At 60.5% G+C, this 23,251-nt stretch overlaps 2 protein-coding genes across 7 annotated transcripts in view; both read left to right on the forward strand.

Moving 5' to 3' along the window:
• Window positions 1–10,080, forward strand: part of LOC119107357 (rho GTPase-activating protein 26) — a 45,858-nt gene extending 35,778 nt beyond the window's left edge. Inside the window, exons 11-21 of the mRNA XM_037230783.1 lie at window positions 189–338; window positions 732–906; window positions 1,357–1,462; window positions 1,984–2,143; window positions 2,619–2,741; window positions 3,147–3,390; window positions 3,829–3,966; window positions 4,422–4,473; window positions 5,786–5,848; window positions 8,956–9,035; window positions 9,505–10,080. Of these exons, the coding sequence (XP_037086678.1) occupies window positions 189–338; window positions 732–906; window positions 1,357–1,462; window positions 1,984–2,143; window positions 2,619–2,741; window positions 3,147–3,390; window positions 3,829–3,966; window positions 4,422–4,473; window positions 5,786–5,848; window positions 8,956–9,035; window positions 9,505–9,596 (1,383 nt within the window). The 3' untranslated portion in view covers window positions 9,597–10,080. The remainder of the gene's footprint in view (window positions 1–188; window positions 339–731; window positions 907–1,356; window positions 1,463–1,983; window positions 2,144–2,618; window positions 2,742–3,146; window positions 3,391–3,828; window positions 3,967–4,421; window positions 4,474–5,785; window positions 5,849–8,955; window positions 9,036–9,504) is intronic.
• A 188-nt stretch (window positions 10,081–10,268) lies between these two features.
• LOC119107737 (DNA damage-regulated autophagy modulator protein 2) lies at window positions 10,269–22,839 on the forward strand. Of its 6 annotated transcripts, none has more exons than XM_037231285.1 (8): window positions 11,133–11,354; window positions 16,541–16,621; window positions 16,897–17,018; window positions 17,686–17,915; window positions 18,289–18,466; window positions 19,035–19,186; window positions 19,752–19,825; window positions 21,174–21,245. In XM_037231285.1, the coding sequence occupies exons 1-7, from the start codon at window positions 11,305–11,307 to the stop codon at window positions 19,803–19,805; spliced, it is 867 nt and encodes a 288-aa protein (XP_037087180.1). In that variant the 5' UTR covers window positions 11,133–11,304; the 3' UTR covers window positions 19,806–19,825; window positions 21,174–21,245. The 6 variants fall into 6 exon arrangements, 5 of the variants coding, with proteins under 5 accessions (XP_037087178.1, XP_037087180.1, XP_037087181.1 ...); XM_037231286.1 differs by having other exon boundaries at window positions 19,752–19,819; window positions 21,174–21,239; XM_037231283.1 differs by lacking the exons at window positions 11,133–11,354; window positions 19,752–19,825 and adding an exon at window positions 10,269–10,351 and having other exon boundaries at window positions 21,174–22,839.
• The last annotated feature ends 412 nt before the right edge of the window (window positions 22,840–23,251 follow it).

The following is a 23,251-nucleotide window of genomic DNA, read 5'->3' on the forward strand; positions in this document are numbered from 1 at the left end:
TGTGAGCCCATGGCGGCATTAGCAGACAGCTGCGGCGTCTTCGTACGCTTCCTCGAATGCTCCCGCGCTATTTGTTTGTTTTCTCACGTAACCTTTATGGACGCCCGGTGCCCGCGGCGTCTCGCCTACTGCGCGACCTGCGCAGAGTGCTTCGCCACCTCTGAGACCTGGCCTGGGATGTGTTGCAGACCTACTCCAATTACGGCATCGACCAGCGGACGGAGGAGACGGCGCTGGAGGACAGCGGCTTCCACTTCATCACCACCTGCATCGCCCAGCTCGAGGGCCGCGGCCTCGAGGAGCAGGGGCTGTACCGAGTGGTCGGAGTCAACTCCAAGGTCAGCACAACTCTGGGCGGGCACAGGAGGAACGCGCCGCGTTGATTCGCGGGAAGTCCAGACTCGCTTCGTTCTCCTTTGCTCTGGTTGAGTTTTGCGTTTGTAGCGGAGGCTCGGCGATCCAGTGCACGCCAATGACAGCGGCTGTCCTTGAGCTCACCGTGGGCCCGGCGAAACCCGGTCACGGTGGCCAGGCGGGAGCGAGCTGCTGCCCCTGAGCTCACCGTGGGCCCGGCGAAACCCGGTCACGGTGGCCAGGCGGGAGCGAGCGCGACTCCCACCACCTGTTCGTCGCGGCACTGGTGTCGTGCCGGCGCCAGACCGGCCGTGCCCGGTCCGGCACTGTGCTGTCCGCGTCCTCCAGCCGCCGTCTGACGGCTGTCTGCGCGGCAGGTCACCAAGCTGGTGCAGCTGGGCCTGAGCCGGCACAAGCTGGACAAGCTGCCGCTGGACAACGTCGTCGAGTGGGAGACCAAGACGCTGACGAGCGCCATCAAGACCTTCCTCCGCAGCCTGCCGGAGCCGCTCATGACGTTCCGCCTGCACCACGAGTTCATCAACGCCGCCAGTGAGCGACGGCGCCGAGTCCGGCACGGGGCCAGATGGGGAGGGAGGGGAGGGGGCGGACGGTGGACCGGGGACGGTGGAGAAGCCTGAGCCGAACTTGGCTTTCTGTGGTCGGGAGGGGGCCTTGTCGGGGCTTCGGAAGGGTCTCAGTGAGTTAGCTGGTCACGGATGGGTGGTGGCTAAGCCGTCTGCACTGTGCAGACGGCAGGGAAGTCACGACGCCGCAGTCCGACGGGTCCGTGTCGCCGGACGATCTCCCGCCGCCGCCGCCGCCACCGCCGCGGGACGGAGCGCTCACGCTCCACGGCTGTGCGTCATCCACACCAGGCTCGTGCGCGACGGCATACAACGCAGCGAGACGTCTGGGGCTTTTAGAAAGACTTAATGTTAGCGGCGCGCTGTACGTATGTGAAAACATATGCATTTGGCCACACCCCGTACCGCTTTACAGAAACGGACAACAAGGAGGTGCGCGTGGCTGAGATACACAAGCTGGTGCGCAAGCTGCCCAAGGTCAACTACCGCATGCTGAAGATACTGATGCAGCATGCGCAAAAGTCAGTACGGCATCGCGCGATGGAGGCTGCGCATGTCCACGTGCGGTCTTGTTAGTGGGAGCGTTCCATAGTCACGGGCCGGTGGTGTGGGCTGAATGTGCGTCGGTGAGGCCGCTGATTGGCGATGACAAACGTCCGACTCCGTGATAAGGCACATGCTGTGTGTCACCGCGTGTTTTGTGTGCCTGTGATTTGTTGAAGGCGACTTGTTTGTAAGAATGTGGGCGGGCCGACTGGGGTTGGAACGACTCGTCCCTGATTTAACGCGGTCGGACCTGACCTGACCTGACCTGGTCCGGTTTGATGTGATGGTAACCAGTTCGGCTGACCCGATCTGACCATGGTAGACCGTCCCACATTGACACAAGTTGGCCTGCGTGGCCTGGTGTGACCTATGACGATGTGATATGACTGGCTGACGCATATTTAACCCGACCCAATCCGACCTGGCGTGGCCTAATTAAACTCGATGTAGCGCGCCTCCACGTGACCTGACCTGGCGTACCGCGCCGTGCCGCCAGCGTGAGTCGGAAGAGCGATAAGAACCTGATGTCGGTCAGCAACCTGGGTGTCTGCTTCGGGCCGACCCTGCTCCGGCCCGAGGAGGAGACCATGGCTGCCATCATCGACATCAAGTTCTGCAACGCCGTTGTCGAGATCCTCATCGGGCACTTCGACACGGTGCGTGACTGAGCCGGCCCGGGCTGCCGCCGCCGCCGAGCGCCCGCCCAGTGCCGGGCCGTCTCGCGCCGAGGCGGCGTCCTGGAAAGTGACAGAGGGTCGGACCGGGATGTCGTTAGCGCCGGACACTTCGTTATCGCCGGAGACGGGCCACGGGGCTTGTTTGGGAGCCGGGTCCCGTGTGGGAGAGCCGGTCGTGGCGCAGTGATCCTGCTGAGTAGCCTCGTCGTCGGCGCTGCTGTCGCGCCGGGCGCAGAACATACGCGTCATTGATACTGGATCCGTCTTCGCAAGCGCGCTCGCTGATGGGATGGCGACGCTTCTTTGTCGGTGTGTAGTGCCTGCCGGGGTCTGTTTGTATGTCATGTGACGTCGCAGGCCCGGGCCGGTCGCCATGGCGGCGGGCGAGCGGCCACGTTCCGGAGCGTGCCCTGCCCGGGCGGTGTGTTGAGCGCGTCTGTCGTCCCTGCGACAGATATTTTCGGGCGGACCGGTGGCCAGCACGGGCGAGTCCAACGGACAGCTGCACTACAGCAACGGCCCCGTGTCTGCCGGCCCGCCGCCGGCCAAGCCCGGCATCATATCGGCCATGGCGCAGGTGAGCGGGCCGACCGGGCGACCGAAGGGGAGCAACGGTTGGCATGGGCGGTCCGGGCGGTTGAGGGAGGAACGGTTGGCAGGGGGCGGTCCGGGCGGTTGAGGGAGGAACGGTTGGTAGGGGCGATCCGGGCGGTTGAGGGAGGAACGGTTGGCAGAAGGCGATTCGGGCGACTGAGAAAGGATGTGGTAGGACGTGGTGTATAGGCAAGGATGAGACCCGAAACAGGGGTACAGACATGGTTGACATCAGCCCGCCAGTACGTGACCCGGGAGCGGATGTGGCCCGGCGCGCGGTGCGCCGCCGATCAGCGTGCGCCTCCGTGCCGCGCGATGCCCGGCTGGCGGCGCCGCTCGGCCGCGCCCCCTGGCCGCCTCCGCTGACGCCAGCCCGCCCGCTCCGCAGCCGGTCCAGGTGACGGCGTACGAGGCGGAGCAGCCGGCGCGGTCCGCGCGGCTGCCGGCCGGCGTGGCGCGCCGCCACTACCCGCCGCCGTACGCGCACCCACCGCCGCCCGTGTACGTGCCGGCCGGCGGCCAGCACCCGTCGCCGCCGGGGGGCGCCGCCGTGGCGCCGCTGGCGGCGGCCGCCGCGGCCGCCTCCGAGCCGCCACTGCGGCAGAAGCCGCTGCACATCTTCAACCCGTCCGGTGAGGGCTGGCGCGGAGCACCGCGCGCGCGTCTGTCTGTCCGTGTCCGGGCTGTGGCGGCGCGCGTCGGCGGCAGTCTGATGCGGCGGTGCCGTGGTGTCTGCGGGAGCGCTGTATGCGCGTCTCCGCGAGGCTGCCGAGGGCTGACGTGAGCCGCTCGGGCTCGTAGGCGCTGGTTGGCGTTGTCCTGGGATGGTGTTGTCATCGTGTGGTCTGCCAGTCGTCGAGGGAGTCGTTTGCTGCCGGTTGTCGCCGTCGTTTTCGAGCTTCATGCCTTGATGCCAGTTGTTGAGCTTACTGTTTTGCGACGCAGTCGTGGTCGGTGTCAGTCACTGTCGTGTCGTCGGCGGCTGTGGCTCTGGTCCGACTGTCAGGCGAGGCTTGGCTTTGGCTCGCTTCCGTGCGTGCTTGTCGAAGTGCCCGCGTCCGCTCCTGCAGTCCTCAACGAGCGCGAACGCTTGGAGGGTGGCAGCCTGACCAACAACAGCATGAGCAGTAGCAACGAGTCGCTGTCCTCGCGGTCCTCTCGGGACCTCCACCAGACGACGAACTCGTCCAGCTCGTCACCGTACACGCGTGAGTAGTCCGGCGTCCTGCTCGCACCCAGCTCGCCAGCGGGCACCCCACCTCCCGGGCGGGCCGGTGGCGCCACTGTCGCGGCTGGGTGCCGGCGCCAACAAGGTGACATTCGTGGGCCGTTGACGTGTTGCTGGGCTGCACAGGACCCGCTCGTGGTAGAGGAGTTTCGGCACGTGGCACCTGCCCGCGGCGCGATGGTTGTGGCAAAGGCTGCCGCGTGCGGTGAGCGTCCTGCGTTTGTCAGTGTCCCGCGGCTGTCGCTGGTGTCTGCCGTTTCATCGGTCCCGCTTCGCCTCGCCTGCCCGCCATCGTGTGATCTGTGGGGACCGCTGCGCTGGTTTTGTCGCCGGCGCGCCGAGCCGTGCGCGCCGGACGGTCAGTGTCGTGTGCGTGTTGCCGCCGCGGATCGCCTGCGTTGCTCCGGCGTGACCGTTTGTCGTGGGGTTCCACAGGCGGCAAGCTGGGGATCCTGTACCCGCCCAGTTATCGCTCGCAGCCGGACCTGTGAGTACGGCCGTCGGCCGCCAGAGGCGCGCGCGTCGCTCGCGCTCACTCAGCGGGGCTTGAAGGGGACGGTGCCGCTCCGCTGTCGCATCGAGCCTCCCCTCCGCCCCAGCCTCCCCTCCGCCCCCAGCCCTCTCTCCTCCCCGTCCGCCTCCGGCCTTCCCTCCGCCTGCAGCCTCCCCTCCGCCTCCAGCCTCCCCTCCGCCCCCAGCCTCCCCTCCGCCCCCAACCCCCCCCCCCCCTCCCCCCCGCCTCCAGCCTCCCCTCCCTTCCGCCTCCATCCTCCCTTCCACCTCCAACCTCCCCTCCTCCTCCACCCTCCTCTCCTCTTCCAACTTCCCCTCTCCGCGTCAAGCCTCCCCTTTGCCTCCAACCCCCCCCCCCCCCCCCCCCCCCCCCCCCGCCTGCAGCCTCCCCTTCGCCCCAGCCCCACTCCCTTCCGCCTCCGGCCTCTCCTCCGCCTCCAGCCTCTACTGTAGTGGTCGGCTTGGGTGGGAGGCGCTTGTGACGCTGCTTCCGCCGGCGCCGCTCGGTCGCTGCATGCTGGCGCACGTTGCCGGGCGCTCAGTAAGACATCCGACACCCGGGCTGTGACGTCACGGCACGCGTCACGCGCGGCCGGCTCCCGAGTAGGTCGTGCTGCGCGGACACGCTCGGCAGCTGGATTATGCTCTTCTTCGGTATACGGCTGGGGCATATGCTCTTCTGCAGAACACGGCTGGGGCATGCGTCACGATTTATTACGGGCGTCTTCTCTCGCACTGATCTGCTGTTAGTGATATTTACTTTCATGCTTTCAGCCGCGTGCAGGCATGGAATGGCTTGATCACTGAAAACAAGTGCGTCATGAAGCTTTTTGCTAGATAGGCGCATGTAGTTGAAGTTTCTACGGAAGCAAATTGACTTGGTAGATACTCTCCGTTGGATGCTAGGTGGTTTGACCGAACAGCTTTCGATGTTGCCAATGCTGATGTCGCTTGCGCGCTGCTTTTTCCGTTGCCGGTCATGAAGTTGACGTAACTGAATTAGTCCAGAGTAGAGTGACAGTGATTTCAGTTACAAACGTGTGCTTTCATTGGTAGCAAATTGCAGGCAGCTGGTCACAAATGGAATGCATCATTTCCTTAAACCGAATAGCCGTGCCATTCTTGAGCTTGATGCCAACTTGTACCGGTTAGCTCTTCCTCATCTGTCAATTAACGCTCTCAACGTGAGGACCGCTCTTTCACAACATGCGCCCGCACATCGCCTTGGAGCGAGTGTTTGCATGTGGGAGCCCGGTACAGGTGATAGATGATGTCATTGTGTCCAGGTCCGCCTCTGCGTCGTGCACTGCGCCGCCTGCCGGCGCTCCGTCCGGACAGTCGTTACCCAGGTAATCGCTAGATGGCGGCACCGTCCACATCTTATCTCAAACCTTGGAGAGGCCTGTAATTTTTTTGTTTAGAGGACTCTCATTGGTTGAATTTTCAGTAATGTGGACTTATCTGGGTAAAATCGACCCCATGATTTAGCTCGAACCGGTCTTGGTTCCAGAGCTCGTCAAAGCGTTCGTTCAAAATGCTAGATTTCTCGGGCGGTGTATGGAATGCTCTGCCGTTCAAAATGAGAGGCCTTTTTCGTCTCGGGCGAACCGCCGCATGCTTTTTGGGTCTCGCATGGGAGTTCCTTGAGCATGACGCTGGCAAACACAGTATGAGAACTGTGATGTTACCAAGCATCGGCATTCGGCGTCTGCGTGGATTGCTGCTAAGTGTGTTTGTGTTCTGATAACACCGATAACGTCAGTGTTAACGATGGCCGTTGAGTGTGTGGCTGCCTTAAGCGCGCCGCGAAGGCCCTGTGGGACATGACCTTTGGTTGTCCCATCATGTGCGTCCTATCTGCTGTCATGTCGCAGGGGAGAAAATGGAGTACCAGCCCTCCATTTGTGGAGCACTGCTATGGGTCCCATTGCAGACCCAATGACGTGTATCACTTGTCATATTTGCTTAGGGACCGAGCTCTGAATGATAGCAAACCAGTAGACCTATGACGAGTTTTGGTATGAGTGTGTCTCAAACTCTCAAAATCACGTGTGGATCCTGAGCCCCGTCAATCTGTAGTTAACGGCGCTGAAGCCAGCGCAAGTCTGGGCGTGGTTGCGCCAGGCTCTTAGGAGATGCCCACTCCCAGTGCCAGGCGGACGGCCCGGCTCGGCTCAGCCCAAAGGGGCTCAACTCTTCGTGTCTGTATTGATAGAGCACCGGTCCGACGGCTTTTAATTGTAGTTTGGTGACGAGCAGCAGGTGCCGCTGACTGGCCTTCGTACCTGACCTGACACCCTGGCGACACGGGACTTATCTCTGGTCCCGTATCCGGACGGACCTGACCTGACCTGGCGATACGTGACTTATCTCTGGGCCCGTATCCGGACGGACCTGACCTGACCTGGCGATACGTGACTTATCTCTGGGCCCGTATCCGGACGGACCTGGCCTGACCTGGCGGTACGTGACTTATCCCTGGGCTCGTACCCGGACGGACCTGACCCTCCTGGCGATACGTGACTTATCCCTGGGCTCGCACCCGGACGGACCTGACTTGACTTGGACGGCCGAGTGTTCTGGTTAGCGCCGCTGGAAAACAGGACGGCTTGTGTTTCTAGTGGGGACTGGTACGTCCTCTGATGCCCCGGGGGTATTGCCCGTCTGCGTCAACCCTTGTGCGTCCTCCTTTGACGTTTGGTTCTGGGCATTTTTTCGCCTTAATCGGTAGCTTTAGAGCGAGGCGTGAAGCACCTCCAGCCGGCTTGCACAAAAACTGGGTTGAGCCTTTTGTGAAGATGGCCAACGAAGCAGGGTTGTGTGAGAGCACGTTTTGATTTGATGCGCCGAAGCGCGAGCAGGGTGCGAGGCGTTCTCACGGCAAACCTGTGCGGCATCGACACGAGACGCGATGGCCGCGTGATGTAGGTATCAGCGACATGTCGAACATTGGCAGGGTTTGGAAAATGCTGGTCATCACTTCAAGAGTATTCAGTTTGTATGATGCGTTGTGTGATGATCCATACTGGCATTGACCGCTCTATCCGCCGCGAAGTCTGCAAGTTGCAGTGACATTCCAACACCCACGGATCATGTGCGCCGCGTTGTTTCCTGCCAGTGAAAGGAGAATCGCAGCTTACGTCTGGTGGGCCAACTTCGGACATTGTGATCACGATTGTGATCACGTTGTGTCACTGATCGCGATTCCGTGTCCGACGGCAGGAGTGCCGCCTCGTCAAACCCCTGCCGGATTAGTCAGGCCGTTGCGGCGTGGACATGAAAACGGTTCGAAAACTGACGCCCGCGCTTTTGGGTCTCGGTGTCAAGCCCAGCTCGTACCCTTTCACTGTTCACCACGGAGGCGGTGCCGTACCGCAGAGCACCACCCACCCAGCCTATCGCATCACCCGGCAGCAAACCAGGTCTCGCACAACAAAGCCAGCAGACGGCCCCGGGTGACGGGCATTGGTATCGTTAACCAGCGAACGCCACCAGTTGCGATATCACTGGCTCGTCATCGTGTTGATACAGCGACAGACGCGCGTCGCCGGGCTGCTCGGTCTCCGGCCGCGTGACGTCACCGTCCGGGCGTGCACCGGCGCGCGCCGCTTGCAGGCCGCTGGCGGCTGGCGGCCCGCCGGCTGCCAGCGGCCTGCGACGCAAACAACGCCGGTCATAACCGCTAACGGGTGGCGATAACACGCGCCGTGTGTGTCAGGAAGCAGATAGCGCGCTTCTAAGGAAGAGTCGTCAGCCCGGTTCGAGATCCGGAAGTTGCGAACTGACACACGACCCCCTACTCCGATGGCTGAACTCACCGAAGAATGGAGTGGAGGTTCGCGGGCGCTTTTCGTATCCTTCGGTGACGTGGCCTTGACCTTAACGTCGTCGGTCGTTTAGGCTGAGTGGAGACGGGGTTACGGTCCAAGTCGTCCCATGCCAGCGATTCGCAAGCGCATCCGCCAAGGGTGCGCCATGACAGGGCGACGTCACGATCAGCGAACTGACGGACTGACAGCACTTTTGGACCCAGTTAGTTTCAGTTGGGAACCGCGCCAGTTCTGTCGGCGATTGTAGCGTCGAGGCGCGATAAGTCAGAAATTGGACACAGCTATGTGCGGGTGCCAATACCACCGCTGACGCGTGTCAGATCTGTCAGACCTCGAGCAGGACTCAGCGAGGGGTTACGGGAGGTCGGGGAGGAGCTCAGCGCGTTGACAAACTGATCTTCGTCTTTGTGTTATGCATCGTGCACCTTCACGAACTTTGTGTGCTCCCTCCAGTTAATTACACTCGCCAATATGTCACGTTCCCTGCTGCCAGCTCGCTCACCGCATGGTTTATGTTCTGTTTCGGTCTGCCGTGCCTGACCGCTCCCGTCCGCCCGCGCGCACTCCGTCTCTGTCAGCCTCCGGACGCCGGACAACCAGCCGCGCTCACTCAATCACCGTTTCAGGCGGGTTCGAACGCTGTACGCCTGCGTCGGCGAGAACGAATCGGAGCTGTCCTTCGAGCCCAACCAGATCATCACAAACGGTGAGCGCCGGACGGGGCGGAGGGCCGCGCGCGCTGGCTCCCGGCTGGCGCCGATCGGCCGTTCCACAACGGCGAGTGAACTGGCCCACCGGTCCCGCGTCGTCGCCTGCGCGACGTGTTGTGGCCGGCGATGGGCTTGTGCTGCCTTCTGCGTGCCGTTTCGGCTTCACTGTGCGTTGCGGTGGGATGCGGAACTCTACGCAAATCGTTTGTCAGCTGAAGCGCGATGTGCTGCGTGCTGCACGTTGGCTTGAAGACAAGCCTCGCTATCGCGTTGAATGCAGGCCGAAGAGACCCGGATTGGCGAGAAGTTCGTTTCGCTCTTTAGTGACCCAACACTGGCCCGTTCCTATCGTCTAGAAACGACGTTCAGTTTCGTTCGTCGCGTGTCGACTGCGCTGTAACTGCAGACGCAGCATCCTTGACGTGACCTCTGCCACGTGACAGCTGACCCCGGCTGTGCCCCCAGTTCGGCCATCGCGGGAGCCTGGCTGGCTGGAGGGCACACTGAATGGCCATCCAGGGCTCGTGCCCGAAAACTACGTCGAGTACCTGCCGTGAGCCGCCCGCTGCGCGACATCACTGCGACCGGCCCGTGACGTCACGGGCGCGAGCGTGACGTTAGCGGGAGTGGCGCCGCTGTTGTGATCCGATTTGTTGCTTGTTAAGCGCCGCGAGCGTATTTTATGTTGCGTGTGCCGCGTTGCTAGCGGCCGGCGCCTCGCGCACGAGGCGCTATCCATTCCAGTCTGATAACGACCGCCGCCGAAGCCGGGGGTCGCGACCTGACCTGACCTGGCCTGACCGGACTTGGTCAGGCTGCGTTCTGCGGTGGGCCGTCGCATTCCACTCAGTATTGGGCGCTGGGCGTTCGCAGCAGCTGCGGCCGCGGTGTTTTACAATGGGACGCCGCTACATGGTGCGTGTTTGTATCCAGATAACGTATATTCATTTATACATATACCATTACCGGTGTATATACTGTACAAATGGGGCGTGATGCCAGCGCCTTGTGCCTTTTGTGAACACCGAATAAACGAATGCTATGATGAAGGTGACGCCTCTGGAGGGGAAGCGGCGGAAGGTCGACTTGCGGTTCTGACGAATCATGCCGGATATGCGGCGTGGCGGCCCACCGGACCCACGGGCCGAGCGGGGCGGGGCGTGGGCGGGGCGGCCGATACCGGCGCGGAGCAGTGCCAGCTCCGCTCGACATTCGAGAGCCGGCTTTTGGCGCGGGTGGCTGGCTCGGGAGCAGGACCTGAGGCACCAGGTGCCCCTGTCCGAGCCGTGAACACCAACACCATCGTCGGGCGGTGAGTGGTCGTGAACTCTCGCGCCACACGGTGGGGCCGGAGCCGGGGTCTGTCGCTGCATTTCGGCAGTCTTCGAGACATGCCTCACCCAGCGGAATGTCGAACAGCCCTTACAGTCGGGAACCATTGCGTTGTTAATCTTCCATGAGTCAAACCCCGGCACTTTGCGCCGAAGTTCGTCCCTATGGCTCAGTTGGTTAGAGTGCCTGCCTTCCGGCCCACCCACTCGTGGAAGGGTGAGGTCAAGTCGCCTCAAGCGCTCGCGGTGTGGTCTTGACAGGCATGCCTGTGGCAGGTGGCAGCAGCCGCGCTAAAGGTCAGGTGACGTGAGGGGACAGGGCTGACCGTGCTGAACATTGCAGCGTGGGAACCTTTCGCCACGCAATTTTTTCGTTGACCTTGAGTAGCGCGATTGGATGGTAGAGGTCAGGGCTCACGAAGCAAGCACTGCTTAGCGTAAGCTCTGGTCTCAGAAATCCATTTATTCAAAAGGTCCGAATTGAGTCTTAAAAATAGGGCATTTAACACAAGATTACGCATAGCACATACACACAAAAATAAGTCACGATGCCTTTTATTGGGATAATTCAATTATGTACTTCTTTGTCGGATTCATCTTTCCAGGCCTGGGCCAGCTCCCGTAGACATGCGCGTGTATCTAACGCGCGCAGCCCCGTCTGTCGTGGCCGTTAGCCACTTTGGGGCGAGCGTACAGAAGAAGAGCACGATTTTAACAGCATCAATCGGCTGAATCAGCTGGCTTAGGATTCGGCCTTGAGTTTGTCATAAAGCGGCGGGAGTGGGCGGTGGGCGTCTGTGGATGGAGCTTTCACTTGTGCTGGCGAAAGTAGCAAGGAGAGTAACTTTTGCCCCGCAGTTGGGGCGAATCAAACAGCCAAGCCATGTAAGCCCTTAAGTTATATTCTTGAAGCCCAGTTTGGACATTTTTTACAATGGTGACGTGTATGGCGCAAGACTCTTCCCAGTCTTCTGGCCAAGCCAGGTACGTTTTACATTGGCTTTGCCCGCATTCACTTGCTTAGGTTTAGTCTACAGGCCTTACAGCCTGTCATCTATAAACTTACAGGGTTGTGAAGACTTAACCATGCGGTTACGACTATTTTGCTGTAATTTCGCTATCATTTGCGTCCATACCTGATAAGAGTAGGAATATTCAACTAATAACAGCTGTTTTGTATGAATGTTGATAACATTTTTTGCACCTTATCTAGCAGTAGAGAGCCACCTCAGGTACTGAAAGTTAATGTTGTGGTGTAAACTTCTCAAGCAACGTCCCTCTGCATTGCTACAAAACATGTAGTAAGATATTTTCTTGAACTTTAGTGCACTGTGACACAACCCTGACAGCAGCAGCATGAATAATGATAATTACTGTTATCATAATAAGAAAAGTAATGCTGATGTTGGATGTCTTACCTTGTGCTTGATAAGGAAAACAATTGAAATCATTTGTATTGTATTTCAATTATTTTTTCATTCACTGCTTGAAATCCATTTGCCACTGTAATTTAAAACATTATTCCAGGCTGTTTGTCCAGGCCAAACTCAAACAAAATGTGACAGCATGCTGCACAGTTTATTCTGTTGAGAGGGCTTGTGTTCCATGTTCTTCCAAGGTTACTCAGCAGGAGTGTTCATGCCCATGATGGGTGGTAGCTCACACTGGAGATGTATCAGGCAAAATGCATGCCTCTTCTGGCCAGGATGAAGCACCTGGTCAGTGATGATATTGACAGTACGTGGCATCCTGTGGATGTGTGGGTGGATGACGTGAGCATTTACTGTGTGCATAGTTGCATGAATTGTTCTGCAGTTGCAGTGTCCCTCTCAATACATGGGTGTTAATATGACCTCCCTAGTGCCTGGGACTTCATGTAATGGTGCATGATAACCTTCATCTTGTTTTCCTAAAATGTGTCATGTTAAAAGTATGTCAGTGCCTGCCTAACTTGTGTATTTCTTATTCATTTTGATAAGATCACTGTGCATGAGGGCAGTATCAAAAAAACACTTTGAGTGCCCAATGGGCACTCTCAGACCTAAGTGTGGGCACAGCAGGTGCATTACCCGAACATGTCCTTAACCTTTCCTTGTGAAATATCACCTGAATGAAGGGGCTATTTCAAGCAGACGAGACTTCACTGCAGGCACTGCTTGACATTCTCAGGGCAGGATGATGACCACTTCCCAGCTGCTGCTATCTCCTGGGCAAGGGCTGGTCAAAGAAAGTCTGCCAACGTCAGGCTTTGCCCAGGGACCCCCAAACTACACTGGCATGTGCATTAACCAAGCACTCCACTGAGATTGTACATGACACCTTGTAAGTGGCATTTCATACATTACATCCTTGGGCCTCCTACTGGTGCAAAAAGTGTCATGTTAAGCTGCACATCTGGAAAACCTGGGGTAAGGGTTTGATTCCTGCAGTGTCCACCCTTCCTGCTAGGCTGTGAGGCAAATGCCACCATAAAGCCTCACCAACTGAGGGCAGCATACAGCCCATATTGACGACGACGACCGAGTTGGTATGAGGGCGAGTCGTCATAGCCTCGCTGGGGGCAGCCATTCTGTCCGGCTCTGCTCTCTGCCCACCCCGCACCCCAGGGCGGCGGAGCCTGCCTCGGGCATGACGTCAGATCTCACAGGCCGGCCGAAGCGTGACGTCAGATCTCGTGGGCCGGCCGGCGTGCCCGGTGCGGCCGTGCCGGGCGCGGCCATGGCCGTGCCCCGCGCCACTGCCACCGCGTGACGACCGACTCTGTGCGACTGACCTCCCCTCCCCCCCCCCCCGGGGGTCATCGCTGAAGGTCAAGTGTGCGCCGTGCGCGCTATCGCCGCTGACGTCTGCAGTCTGTGTGCACTTCCGCACGGCCGCACGGCACGCGGCGCCTCCCGGCTGCCCCGCTCTGGCCGTGTGCCGGTGGGCCCGCTGCGGTCCGCTCCGGCCGTGTGCCGGTGGGCTCGCTGCGGTCCGCTCCGGCCGTGTGCCGGCCGCCCCAGGCCCGGCAGCCGCGCAGGCTGAAATGGCTATCCCCGATATGCAGTGTTCCAATATTCGGCCACTTGCGTAGCAAGGATTCCACGCGTATTCTTGTGCGCGATTCCACGCGTATATTCCACGCGCATTTTGTCATGCTATTACACCCCAGGCTTGGGGTTCACTACTTGTTGCCCCTTCCCTTGTTCAAAATCGGCCAATCAGCGTCGAATCGGGCGGCAGTCAGTCCAGCATCTAAGCACCTCAGACTTCACAAATGAGCCGGGCAGGTCAGATGTCTTGGTTCGGGGTCAGAGGACAACGGATTAACGCCAGCGAATTGCGTGCAGAGGTCACCGGAGAACAAAGATTCTGGTGACACAAAGTTGTTTTTTATCTCTGGAAACCCTGCTGGATAAGCTTTGAAACACTGTCGAATGCAGCTAGCATTAAGATGGGTGGACCTCCTCTTAAAGGATACGGAGCACCGTGGCGCGGGCCCGGTTCCCGCCAGGGTATGCCACCGGTGATAGCATGAGGGGTTACACGCGTTGTCAAACAAGCGAGGAATTATCACTTTTGTCATACGGGAAAAATGGATGGACTCGCCTCCGTTCCGTGAGGTCGACTGTCTGCGCAACTCGATGGTGTGCCGGACACCCTGAGGTCGGTGGCCGGCTCAGCTGGTGTGCCGGACACCCTGAGGTCGGCCTGCTCAGCTGGTGTGCCGGACACCCTGAGGTCGGTGGCCGGCTCAGCTGGTGTGCCGGACACCCTGAGGTCGGCCTGCTCAGCTGGTGTGCCGGACACCCTGAGGTCGGTGGCCGGCTCAGCTGGTGTGCCGGACACCCTGAGGTCGGCCTGCTCAGCTGGTGGTGTGCCGGACACCCTGAGGTCGGCCTGCTCAGCTGGTGTGCCGGACACCCTGAGGTCGGTGGTCGGCTCAGCTGGTGTGCCGGACACCCTGAGGTCGGCCTGCTCAGCTGGTGGTGTGCCGGACACCCTGAGGTCGGCCTGCTCAGCTGGTGTGCCGGACACCCTGAGGTCGGTGGCCGGCTCAGCTGGTGTGCCGGACACCCTGAGGTCGGTGGCCGGCTCATCTGGTGGTGTGCCGGACACCCTGAGGTCGGTGGCCGGCTCATCTGGTGGTGTGCCGGACACCCTGAGGTCGGCCTGCTCAGCTGGTGTGCCGGACACCCTGAGGTCGGTGGTCGGCTCAGCTGGTGTGCCGGACACCCTGAGGTCGGTGGTCGGCTCAGCTGGTGGTGTGCCGGACACGGCACTCGGATCTTGCCGGCTTGTCGAGGACGGCCGTATATGGGGGGGGGGGGGGGGGAGGGGAAGGAGAAGAAGGGCCTGACGCGGGAGGGTGAGGGGGCGTGGCAGTATTTTAATATGCGGAAAACACCATGCCGCACCATAAGGGCGGTGGGTTTGCGCGGCGAGCCATTCGGAGCAATGCCACTGATGCCAAAACAACGTCTACTAGTGATTGCTGGAACGTGGGAAAGAGAAAGGCGTCACTTATTCTTATCTGTCTTGGTTTGATCTGCCAGGACAGGATTTTACTTGTGGTGCCTTCCAAGCTGAAGCGACAATATTTTTTTTTCCAGAAACTTCTTTTGCACTGTTTTCCTTCCCATGGATTGGCTATGTTCTGTTTTCCACGATTGATGCAAGTGATCGTTACATAGGACATGCGAGCGTATCCTGTTACATGCTCTTCCTTACCGTTGCCGTGTTGTTTTTTAGGTTTATATTTTATACTTATATGTTTTGCGCTGAATGGCGTTGTTTTCCATTATTTCTTCATTGTACTGTTGGCGTGTCGTACGAGATTGGGCATTGTGCAAGTCGGGAAACCTGCATAGCCATGTCTTTCAACAGCGACGTCGAGGGGTGTGATCCTTTCCAAATGTCGTGTTTTTCATCGCTTGTCATTTGTCCTCGATGTCTTGGTTTTATTTTTAGAATGTCAGAACTGCCTGTCCATTCCTGCTTCTTGCCTTTGACCTTGGTGACTCGATTGTGTGCGTTTTGAGTGTTTAATCTTACGCGTGGGAGTGCGCGTCCGTATCTGCGCTCGTGGCGGTTTCAAAGCACCCGCACTTTCCCTCCCCCCCCCCCCCCCCCCCCGCTTGCCAACCGCAGCCGGCAGCTCAGACGGGCCAATACATTGTGTGGTGATCGAACCCCGCGTGCCCGCGCACGTGCGCGGTCGATAACGCGCATGTCTGGCTGCGCGGGCGGTCGATAACAGCTGGCTTGCCCCGGTGTGTGGCGCTGTCTGGCGCCCGTCGGTGACGCCCCCCCCCCCCCCCCCCGCCAACGAGCGGTCGAGATCGCCGACCGTCCGGCCGGCCGGCCTGGCGGGCTGGGCCAGTCCGGCCGCCGCGGCGCGGCGCATGCCGGCCCGCGAGGCCGCGTCAGGCCAGGCCCAGGGCAACATTGTCTATCGCAAACAAACGTCCACAACTGTGCCCGTGATGTCACCTCAGGTGACCCGGAGGTCACCGGCCGGGCTTGCCGCCAGTCTGTCCGCCAGACTCGTATCGCCGACGCTTCGTCACTCGGGACTTAACGCCGCCAGCTGTGTGCGCACGGTTCGGGGCGCCGCTGCACCTGTCGATGCTCAGTTGGCCGTCTCTGAGTTGTGTTGTTCGCTCGCGTGGGCCAGTGGGGCTTCAGGCGGCGCCGTCGGCGGTGTCGCACGGCCCCGGTCTGCCTCTGGCCGCCGGCACCGGCAGTGCAGCAGCAGCAGCCCGTGCGTTTTCGGCGGGCCGGCACCGTACTAGAATAGGTGCTATGGTTGCCGTGGTGAGGGTGGATGCTGTGGGATATTGTGGGTGGACGCTGTAGAGTGTTGAGGGTGGATACTGTGGGGAATTCTGGTGAAAATATTGTGGGGTATTGTGGGTGTATTGTGGGTGTATTGTGGGTGTATTGTGGGCATTGTGGGTCCTGTAGGTACTGTGAACCGCCGGCCGTTTGAAGGCGTTGAAAGTCTTGATATGCATGGTTGTTAATATGTGCTGACGTCTTGGTATTATTGTTCGGTTGGTCGATACCAGCCCACCCAGAACTACTGTAATCAAACCATCGTCAATGACAAATGTGCCCACAAGGTGACCTCCAATGTTTCAGCCCGCTGCCGGTTGCTTATATGATCCCGTTTTGTTTCTCTGTTTTAGCTGCAGAATGGGGCTTTGGCGGCACCTGTACGTGCTTCCCCTCTGCGTTTTTATCGGATTCGTTGTTACGTTCTTCACGACGTAAGTGCATTTTATGGTTGGCCACTTTGACCCGTCCCGACATGATTATATTTTACTTACTTTAATTTCGAACTACGATGTTCTCCGTTCTGTTCCATCGTGCCAAGCATCAGTTTTCTCGTTTTCCCCTGCACTGTGTATATTTCCGGCACGGTCGCCTCGTATTCCGAGTGTGTCCTGCCGCCACCGCACCTCGTTTCGGCTGGGGTCAGCTGGCGTGACCCTGAACCCGCCGACCTCTGACCTGTGCCGCGTCGGCCTCGGCCGTGCGACAGGTACGCCATAGCCGTGCAGCTGGACCACGTGAAGCCCAACTTCCCGTACATCAGCGACGGCGGCACCTGCGCCCCCGAGTCCTGCATCTTCGGCCAGCTGCTCAACATCACCGCCGTGCTCCGTAAGACCACCCGTCGCCCTCTCCCCATTGTCCTCTGTCGGGCCCGGCCTGCTGCACTTGCAGGGCTGCTGCGCTCGTTCCACAGTACTTGCGCCGCCGCACAGCGGCCTTTAGAACCCTGAACCCTGTGCACTGTGCCGATAACGTACCTGCTTACCATGCCGGATGTTTACTGTTCAATTTGCCTTACGTGCTGTTGACTCCTCACTGTCTCGCATGCTGTTGACTTCCTCCACTGTCGTTTGTGTTGTGCCCCCCCCCCCCCCCCCGCCTCATGACGTGTCCTATTGATTCATCTGTCACGTATGTTTCCCATGCTGCCACAACTACCCCAACGGTCGTGGGACTGATTATAGCCGTCGTTTGTGATGAAGCAGGCACGCTCCAGTAATTTATCACCCGCGCAATTCATCACCGGTCTTTGTTTCTCCATCAGTGTTCCCAGCGTTAATCATTGCTGCTGCCCCAGCTATTGCCGCTCAATTTCTGAAGCTCGCACGCCTGATTGTCCAGCGGTTGACAAGCGTCGAAACAGACGTCACATTCCACATTTCGTGGCGAGCGGGGCGCGTGCGATCCGGCCCCATGCTGCCGCGGCGAGTGGTGACGACAGCGCCGCCGCCTCGACCGCGTGAGTCTCGCTACCCCGACGTCGGCCGTGTTGCAGTTGGCCTGACCGTGTACATCCGGTACAGCCTGGTGGAAGACTACTACAGCGTGGGCCACGCGCGCGCCCGCTGGGAGCGCTGGCTCAACAAGGGCGGCTTCTTCTGCGGCATGTGCGGCGCGCTCGGCATCAGCATCGTCGGCAACTTTCAGGAGACCAACGTGCTGGGCATGCACCTGTTCGGCGCCATGCTCGCCTTCTTCCTTGGCGTCTTCTACTGCTGGATTCAGGTACTGTGGGATGACGGCCGCGTGCGCCGTTATGACGCCCGTCTCCTGCGCTGGGGCGTCACCTTCGGTAACGCCCCACCGCGTTGGCTACGGCTGCGGTGACCCACAGCCGACCGGCTGGCTTCGGTCTGCTTCGCTGTAGACCAGCTGGGCCGCGCGTTACCGAAGTGTGACGGCGTGTTGGCATCCGCCAGAGCTGACCGGTGATCAAGCGCACGCCGGAGACCACCGAGTCGGTGTACAGATGCTCGGGTCCACGGATCCCGGTCACCAAATGGCGCGCCCAGCTGGCCGTCCAGCCGGCCGGGCCCGGCGCCCGGAGCGGCCGCGACCGGCGGACCGTCCCCTGAGGGTAGCCTCTGCCCGCCGCCAGGTGCCGATCACGTACAAGACGCGGCCGGACATGACGCGTCCGTGGCTGACCGGCGTCCGCCTGTTCATCGCCGCCACCTGCACCGGCCTCTTCGTCAGCGGCTGGGCGTGCGCCGCCGCCACGCCCACAGAGTTCAGCAAACGGCTGCAGGACTCGATCAAGGCCTGCAACGCCTCAGGTCAGCGGGGGAGGGGGAGGGGGAGGTCAGGGCCTGTGGGTTGTCAGGTCAGTGAGGCGGGGTCAGGACCTGTGACTCCAGGGCAGTGGGGGGTCAGGACTTGTTACTCCTGAAGTCAGCGGAGAGCGCGGTCGGGATCTGTGACTCGTCAGGGCGGCAGTGGGAGCGTTTGGCCCAAGTGTGTAATGGGTCGGATTGTGCAAGGAATGCTTCGAGGAAGCATAACTCATCGAGTAAGATCGGATATGACCCGGGCAAAGCGTTGGTCTGTGACATCAGGGTGTTAGGGTTGGCGGGGTCCGCAAGAGCATGCGACGACACACCTCTGACTAGTTCTACAAGCCGTTAACAGTTCGCTAAGCAGACTAGCGGAGCTGGTCCGTGTCAGTATCATCGGTAGAACTAAATTACCCGCCGTGGTATGTGAGGCATCACCCGGTCCCGTTCACCTACCTCGTGCCAGCGGAACGTGAGTCGAATACGATCTGTGCGGAAGGGTGTAGCTGGGTCAGATCCCGAACAGCGGGCCGTGTGTGCCGCTGCCGACTCCGTCTGGCGCGTCCTCCAGAGATCCCGGACAGCGAGTGGGGCCTGCCCCTGCACGGCTGGGAGTACCACATCTGCAGCACCTCCTCCGAGTGGTGTCTGGCGCTGCTATTCGCCCTCTACCTGCTCACGTTCGTCTACGAGTTTCGGCTGGTGGCCGTGGAGAAGCCCAAGGTGAGCGTCCGCGCGCGGCTCGGCGGCGGCGTTGTCGACACGCGATGTGTGCGCAGCTGAGGCCACACTTACGGCGCACGCGCCCTCTGTTGGTGGGAGAACGATAGGTGTACGCTGGATGTCTCGGTGGTAGTCTTTGTGTTTGACGCATTCAGGTCAAAATATGACACGTAAGTGCAAGGATGGAGGAATGCGTGCAACTATGGATGGATGTTGATCAGGTGAAGCCTGCCATCTCCATGCTTCTTGCATATATATATATGCATATCAAATCTGACTGGCTTGTTTTCACGTGATGTACAAAGGACCCGCCGCATGAGATAAGTACGCCTGCATAGTTATGTAGAAAGGACTGCGTTGGTGGTGGTTGTATGACGAAGAAGTTGCACAACCATAATTCGGGACCAGCTTCGCGGAGACGTGTTAACTAAAGCTCGAAGCAAATTGTTTTGCGCTTCAAGCCACCTTCCGCGGAGTGGATGAACCGTTAGTTGACGTGCCAGCCGCCAGGGCAGGTTCCAAAGCCAGACCAGGTTGAGTGACGGCGCTGCCGTCCCAATTCTAGGTGCACTGTGGCGTGCCCAAGCCGTGCGACACTGACGAGCCCGTGCGGGCCTAGCGCCCGGGCACCAGGTGAAGGTTTGTGGCGTGCGTGTGTGTCCGCCATGCGGGGCCGGCCGCGCCCGGGTCCGGCCCCGCTCGTGCTGCCCTCGGCCGGCCGCTCGTCAGCTGCGACCCCGCTTGGCTCGTGCAGCCCGCAGCCGTCCCTGTGCCGCGCCACAGATTGCGCCTCGGCCCACGCATGCCGCAAGTCCAGGCGCAGACGCGCTGCGTGGCTTGCTCCCGGGCGTGTCGCTAGGCCGGGCGTGGCTTGTTCAGTGTCTTTTGGGAGTGTTTCGCCAATGCTTGTCTGCGTCGCCTAATAGCCGATCTCGCTGTCTGGTTGCTTTACTTCCTCCTGTGGGTGTAGTTGTTGCGCACTCGACACTTAGCCGAATGGAAGGTCGCGACACCTCGGGTCGTGTGGCCTGGCGTGCTCGTTGACCAAGTAACATGGTCCGTCATTGCCGTTGGAATTGCTGAAGGGGAGCTTTGCGAGAATGCCCATATGTAGCCACGTTGGACTTGCAGTGTGTTGTGTGTTTCGTATGTGCCCAGGAATGTGCACGTTTGCTGTGCCCAATGTCCAATGATGTGGACGTTTGTAATGTTCAATGCCTGACCATCAGCTGACACCTAGAAATGCATGAGCCTTTCCAATGTGAAATTTATGTTACAGGTTGAGTAAAACATTTGATTTGTGGGGACTTTGTTGTGCTTGGTTGGCAAGATGCGGGTACCCCATCGCTGTCAAGCGTGTGTTCCACCTCTGTCAAGCGCGTGCCCCACCGCTGTCAAGCGTGTGCTCCACCGCTGTCAAGCGTGAGCTCCACCGTTGTCAAGCGCGTGCCCCACCGTTGTCAAGCGCGTGCCCCACCGCTGTCAAGCGTGTGCTCCACCGTTGTCAAGCGTGTGCTCCACCGCTGTCAAGCGTGTGCTCCACCGCTGTCAAGCGTGTGCTCCACCGTTGTCAAGCGCGTGCCCCACCGCTGTCAAGCGCGTGCTCCACCGCTGTCAAGCGCGTGCCCCACCGCTGTGAGCCAGGCGTAGGCCGGCTGGGCCTTCCACCATCAGCCCGGGTGTCGCCCTTTCGTACCCTGGCGTCGCAATGCCATGTTTGTGTCATCGCTCCATCCGCCGGCTTCGTACTCACTTTAGTGGCATTTGTGGCACTGATCAGCTCCGGCGATAGGTGGCGCCCGGCCAGGCCCCTCATTCCGTCAACGTCAGTGTGAGTTGAGCCCCACGTGTGGATAGCAGCGCTGCGTCGCCGTCAGCGAGCACCTCTAGCCATCTGCGGGAGGTTTCGGCAGCCTCGCCACTTGTCTGCCATGAGACGACACGACCGTCCGGTGCCGTCACTGACAGCCGTCGTCGCCGTCCCCAGCTGCTGCGCGTGGCCAGCGTGCTGCACCGGCGTCGCTGGGTAGCTGTCGATTGTCTGGAACCGCCGCCGCCGCTGCTGGCCGGCCGGCCACCAGCTGGCGCCACCGCCGCCGACCGGTCGCCGCCGCCGCCGCAGACCAGGCTCGACGCTGCCGACACCAACGGCGAGACGGCGCCGTTCGTCGCCCGCGCCACCGCCGCCGCCGTCGTCACGTGACACAGGCCCCGGCGGGAGGGAGTGGTGGTGCGGGGCTGGGCGCGCGGAAGAGGGCTCGCCCCTGGTGCGACTCGGGCGGCGGGCTTAGGCTGTCTTCAGATGCGGAGGAGGCCTCTCTGAGGTGCTGGATTGGTGCTATGGCGACGCTTGAGAGAATGTATGTGGCTTTGTTTTTTCCGCATGTGTTACGCTACTAGTCTTCTCAGTAGTCGAATGTTGGTACGGCTATTTAATAGCCGTACACTGTGTGTCGATGCTCAGTATCTTTAAAAGTAGATCGCTAGTGCAAGCTTGCCGGGGGCGATGCCGCAGTGCCAAACGAAGGTTGTTTGAGGTTGAATGGTTTATTTTAGGTGTCATCTGTGACACGCTTTTAGTCATGCCGCCTGTTTCTTTATGCTGTCCGTTTTGGCAGCGTGTCGTGGTTGGCCTGGGGAACCCCACCTTTATGCGGTGCGTTCAGAGGCTTCCGGAAGTGCCATATTCCGACCGCCGTGAAGACGTATACTACCGACTCGTTACACAGTGTTGTCCCGCTGTGGGCTTGTTATCGCTGTCCGTTCGTTTTCGGGGCCGGCCGTCTTCCGGTGTGGGCTGGCCGATGCGTGGCCGAGTTGTCACTACGTTGCCGTTGTGTTCTGATCCGTCAGAGAATGTGTCTGTTTGCCCTGGATCTGGTGTCTTCCGCTCGGTGTTCCGCCTCAGACGAGGCGGCGTTGTCATGGCGACTGATCGGCGTCAGCTGATGACTAGGTACCGGAGCCTGTGGTGCAGCTTGGCCGTGCCGCTGCGGGCTTCCCAGCTGGGTCTGAAGTCGTTCGTGGTTAAGGTTCGTGTTTCCTGGTCCCCTGGTTCTTCTGTCTCACTCAGTATGGACGGTCGGGAGCCCTGCCAGATGCAGTTGTGTTTTGCGCCAGCAGCGAACGTTATCAGGTTGCACGCCAACGGCGTTAATTGTTACGCCAAGCGTTCATGTTAACTGCGCGTCAAACGTTAGTGTTGTACGCCAACGGCGCTCACGATATCATGTTGGCCCTTCTCCTTCTCTTCTCCGTCCCTGCCCACTGCTCCATGCCCTCTTTCTGTGTACAGCATCGGGTGTGTCAGGTCTTCTTTCGCCACGCTGTCATCGGCGCTGGATTGCCTGTAGCCCTCCCCCCGCCCTCCGGCCGTCACCCCAGCGTCTCGAGGAGCCGCATACCGCGCTACCCGCGCGGCGGCGGCCTGCTCGACGTCACGCCGGAGGCGCCTGTGGCCCGCTGGCGCCCCCGGCGGCGACCCAGGGCGGCTCGGTGGGGCACCGGCGGCACTGGTGAGCGGCTTCACGCCTGTACTATCCCTGCTGGTGATGTCGGGCGCCGACGCGTGGACCGACTCCTGCCGCCATGCTCAGGTCCCGCCCACCCCTCTGCCGCTGTGTCCAGGTCCCGCCCACCCCTCTGCCGCTGTGTCCAGGTCCCGCCCACCCCTCTGCCGCTGTGTCCAGGTCCCGCCCACCCCTCTGCCGCTGTGTCCAGGTCCCGCCCACCCCTCTGCCGCTGTGTCCAGGTCCCGCCCACCCCTCTGCCGCTGTGTCCAGGTCCCGCCCACCCCTCTGCCACTGTGTCCAGGTCCCGCCCACCCCTCTGCCGCTGTGTCCAGGTCCCGCCCACCCCCTCTGCCGCTGTGTCCAGGTCCCGCCCACCCCTCTGCCGCTGTGTCCAGGTCCCGCCCACCCCTCTGCCGCTGTGTCCAGGTCCCGCCCACCCCTCTGCCGCTGTGTCCAGGTCCCGCCCACCCCTCTGCCGCTGTGTCCAGGTCGCGCCCACCCCTCTGCCGCTGTGTCCAGGTCCCGCCCACCCCTCTGCCGCTGTGTCCAGGTC

Source organism: Pollicipes pollicipes, unplaced genomic scaffold (assembly GCF_011947565.3).
Source record: "Pollicipes pollicipes isolate AB1234 unplaced genomic scaffold, Ppol_2.1 Scaffold_6686;HRSCAF=7923_pilon_pilon_pilon, whole genome shotgun sequence".
Classification (NCBI taxonomy): Eukaryota; Metazoa; Arthropoda; class Thecostraca; order Pollicipedomorpha; family Pollicipedidae; genus Pollicipes; species Pollicipes pollicipes.

Excerpts from the sequence above, each read along its gene's own strand:
- LOC119107737 (XM_037231282.1), top strand. The coding sequence starts at position 11,305 with ATGGTGACGTGTATGGCGCAAGACTCTTCCCAGTCTTCTGGCCAAGCC. Across the intron at positions 17,916-18,288 it reads TCTTCTACTGCTGGATTCAG|GTGCCGATCACGTACAAGAC; the intron begins GTACTGTGGGAT and ends GCCCGCCGCCAG. Across the intron at positions 19,187-21,173 it reads TGGCCGTGGAGAAGCCCAAG|CTGCTGCGCGTGGCCAGCGT; the intron begins GTGAGCGTCCGC and ends CGCCGTCCCCAG.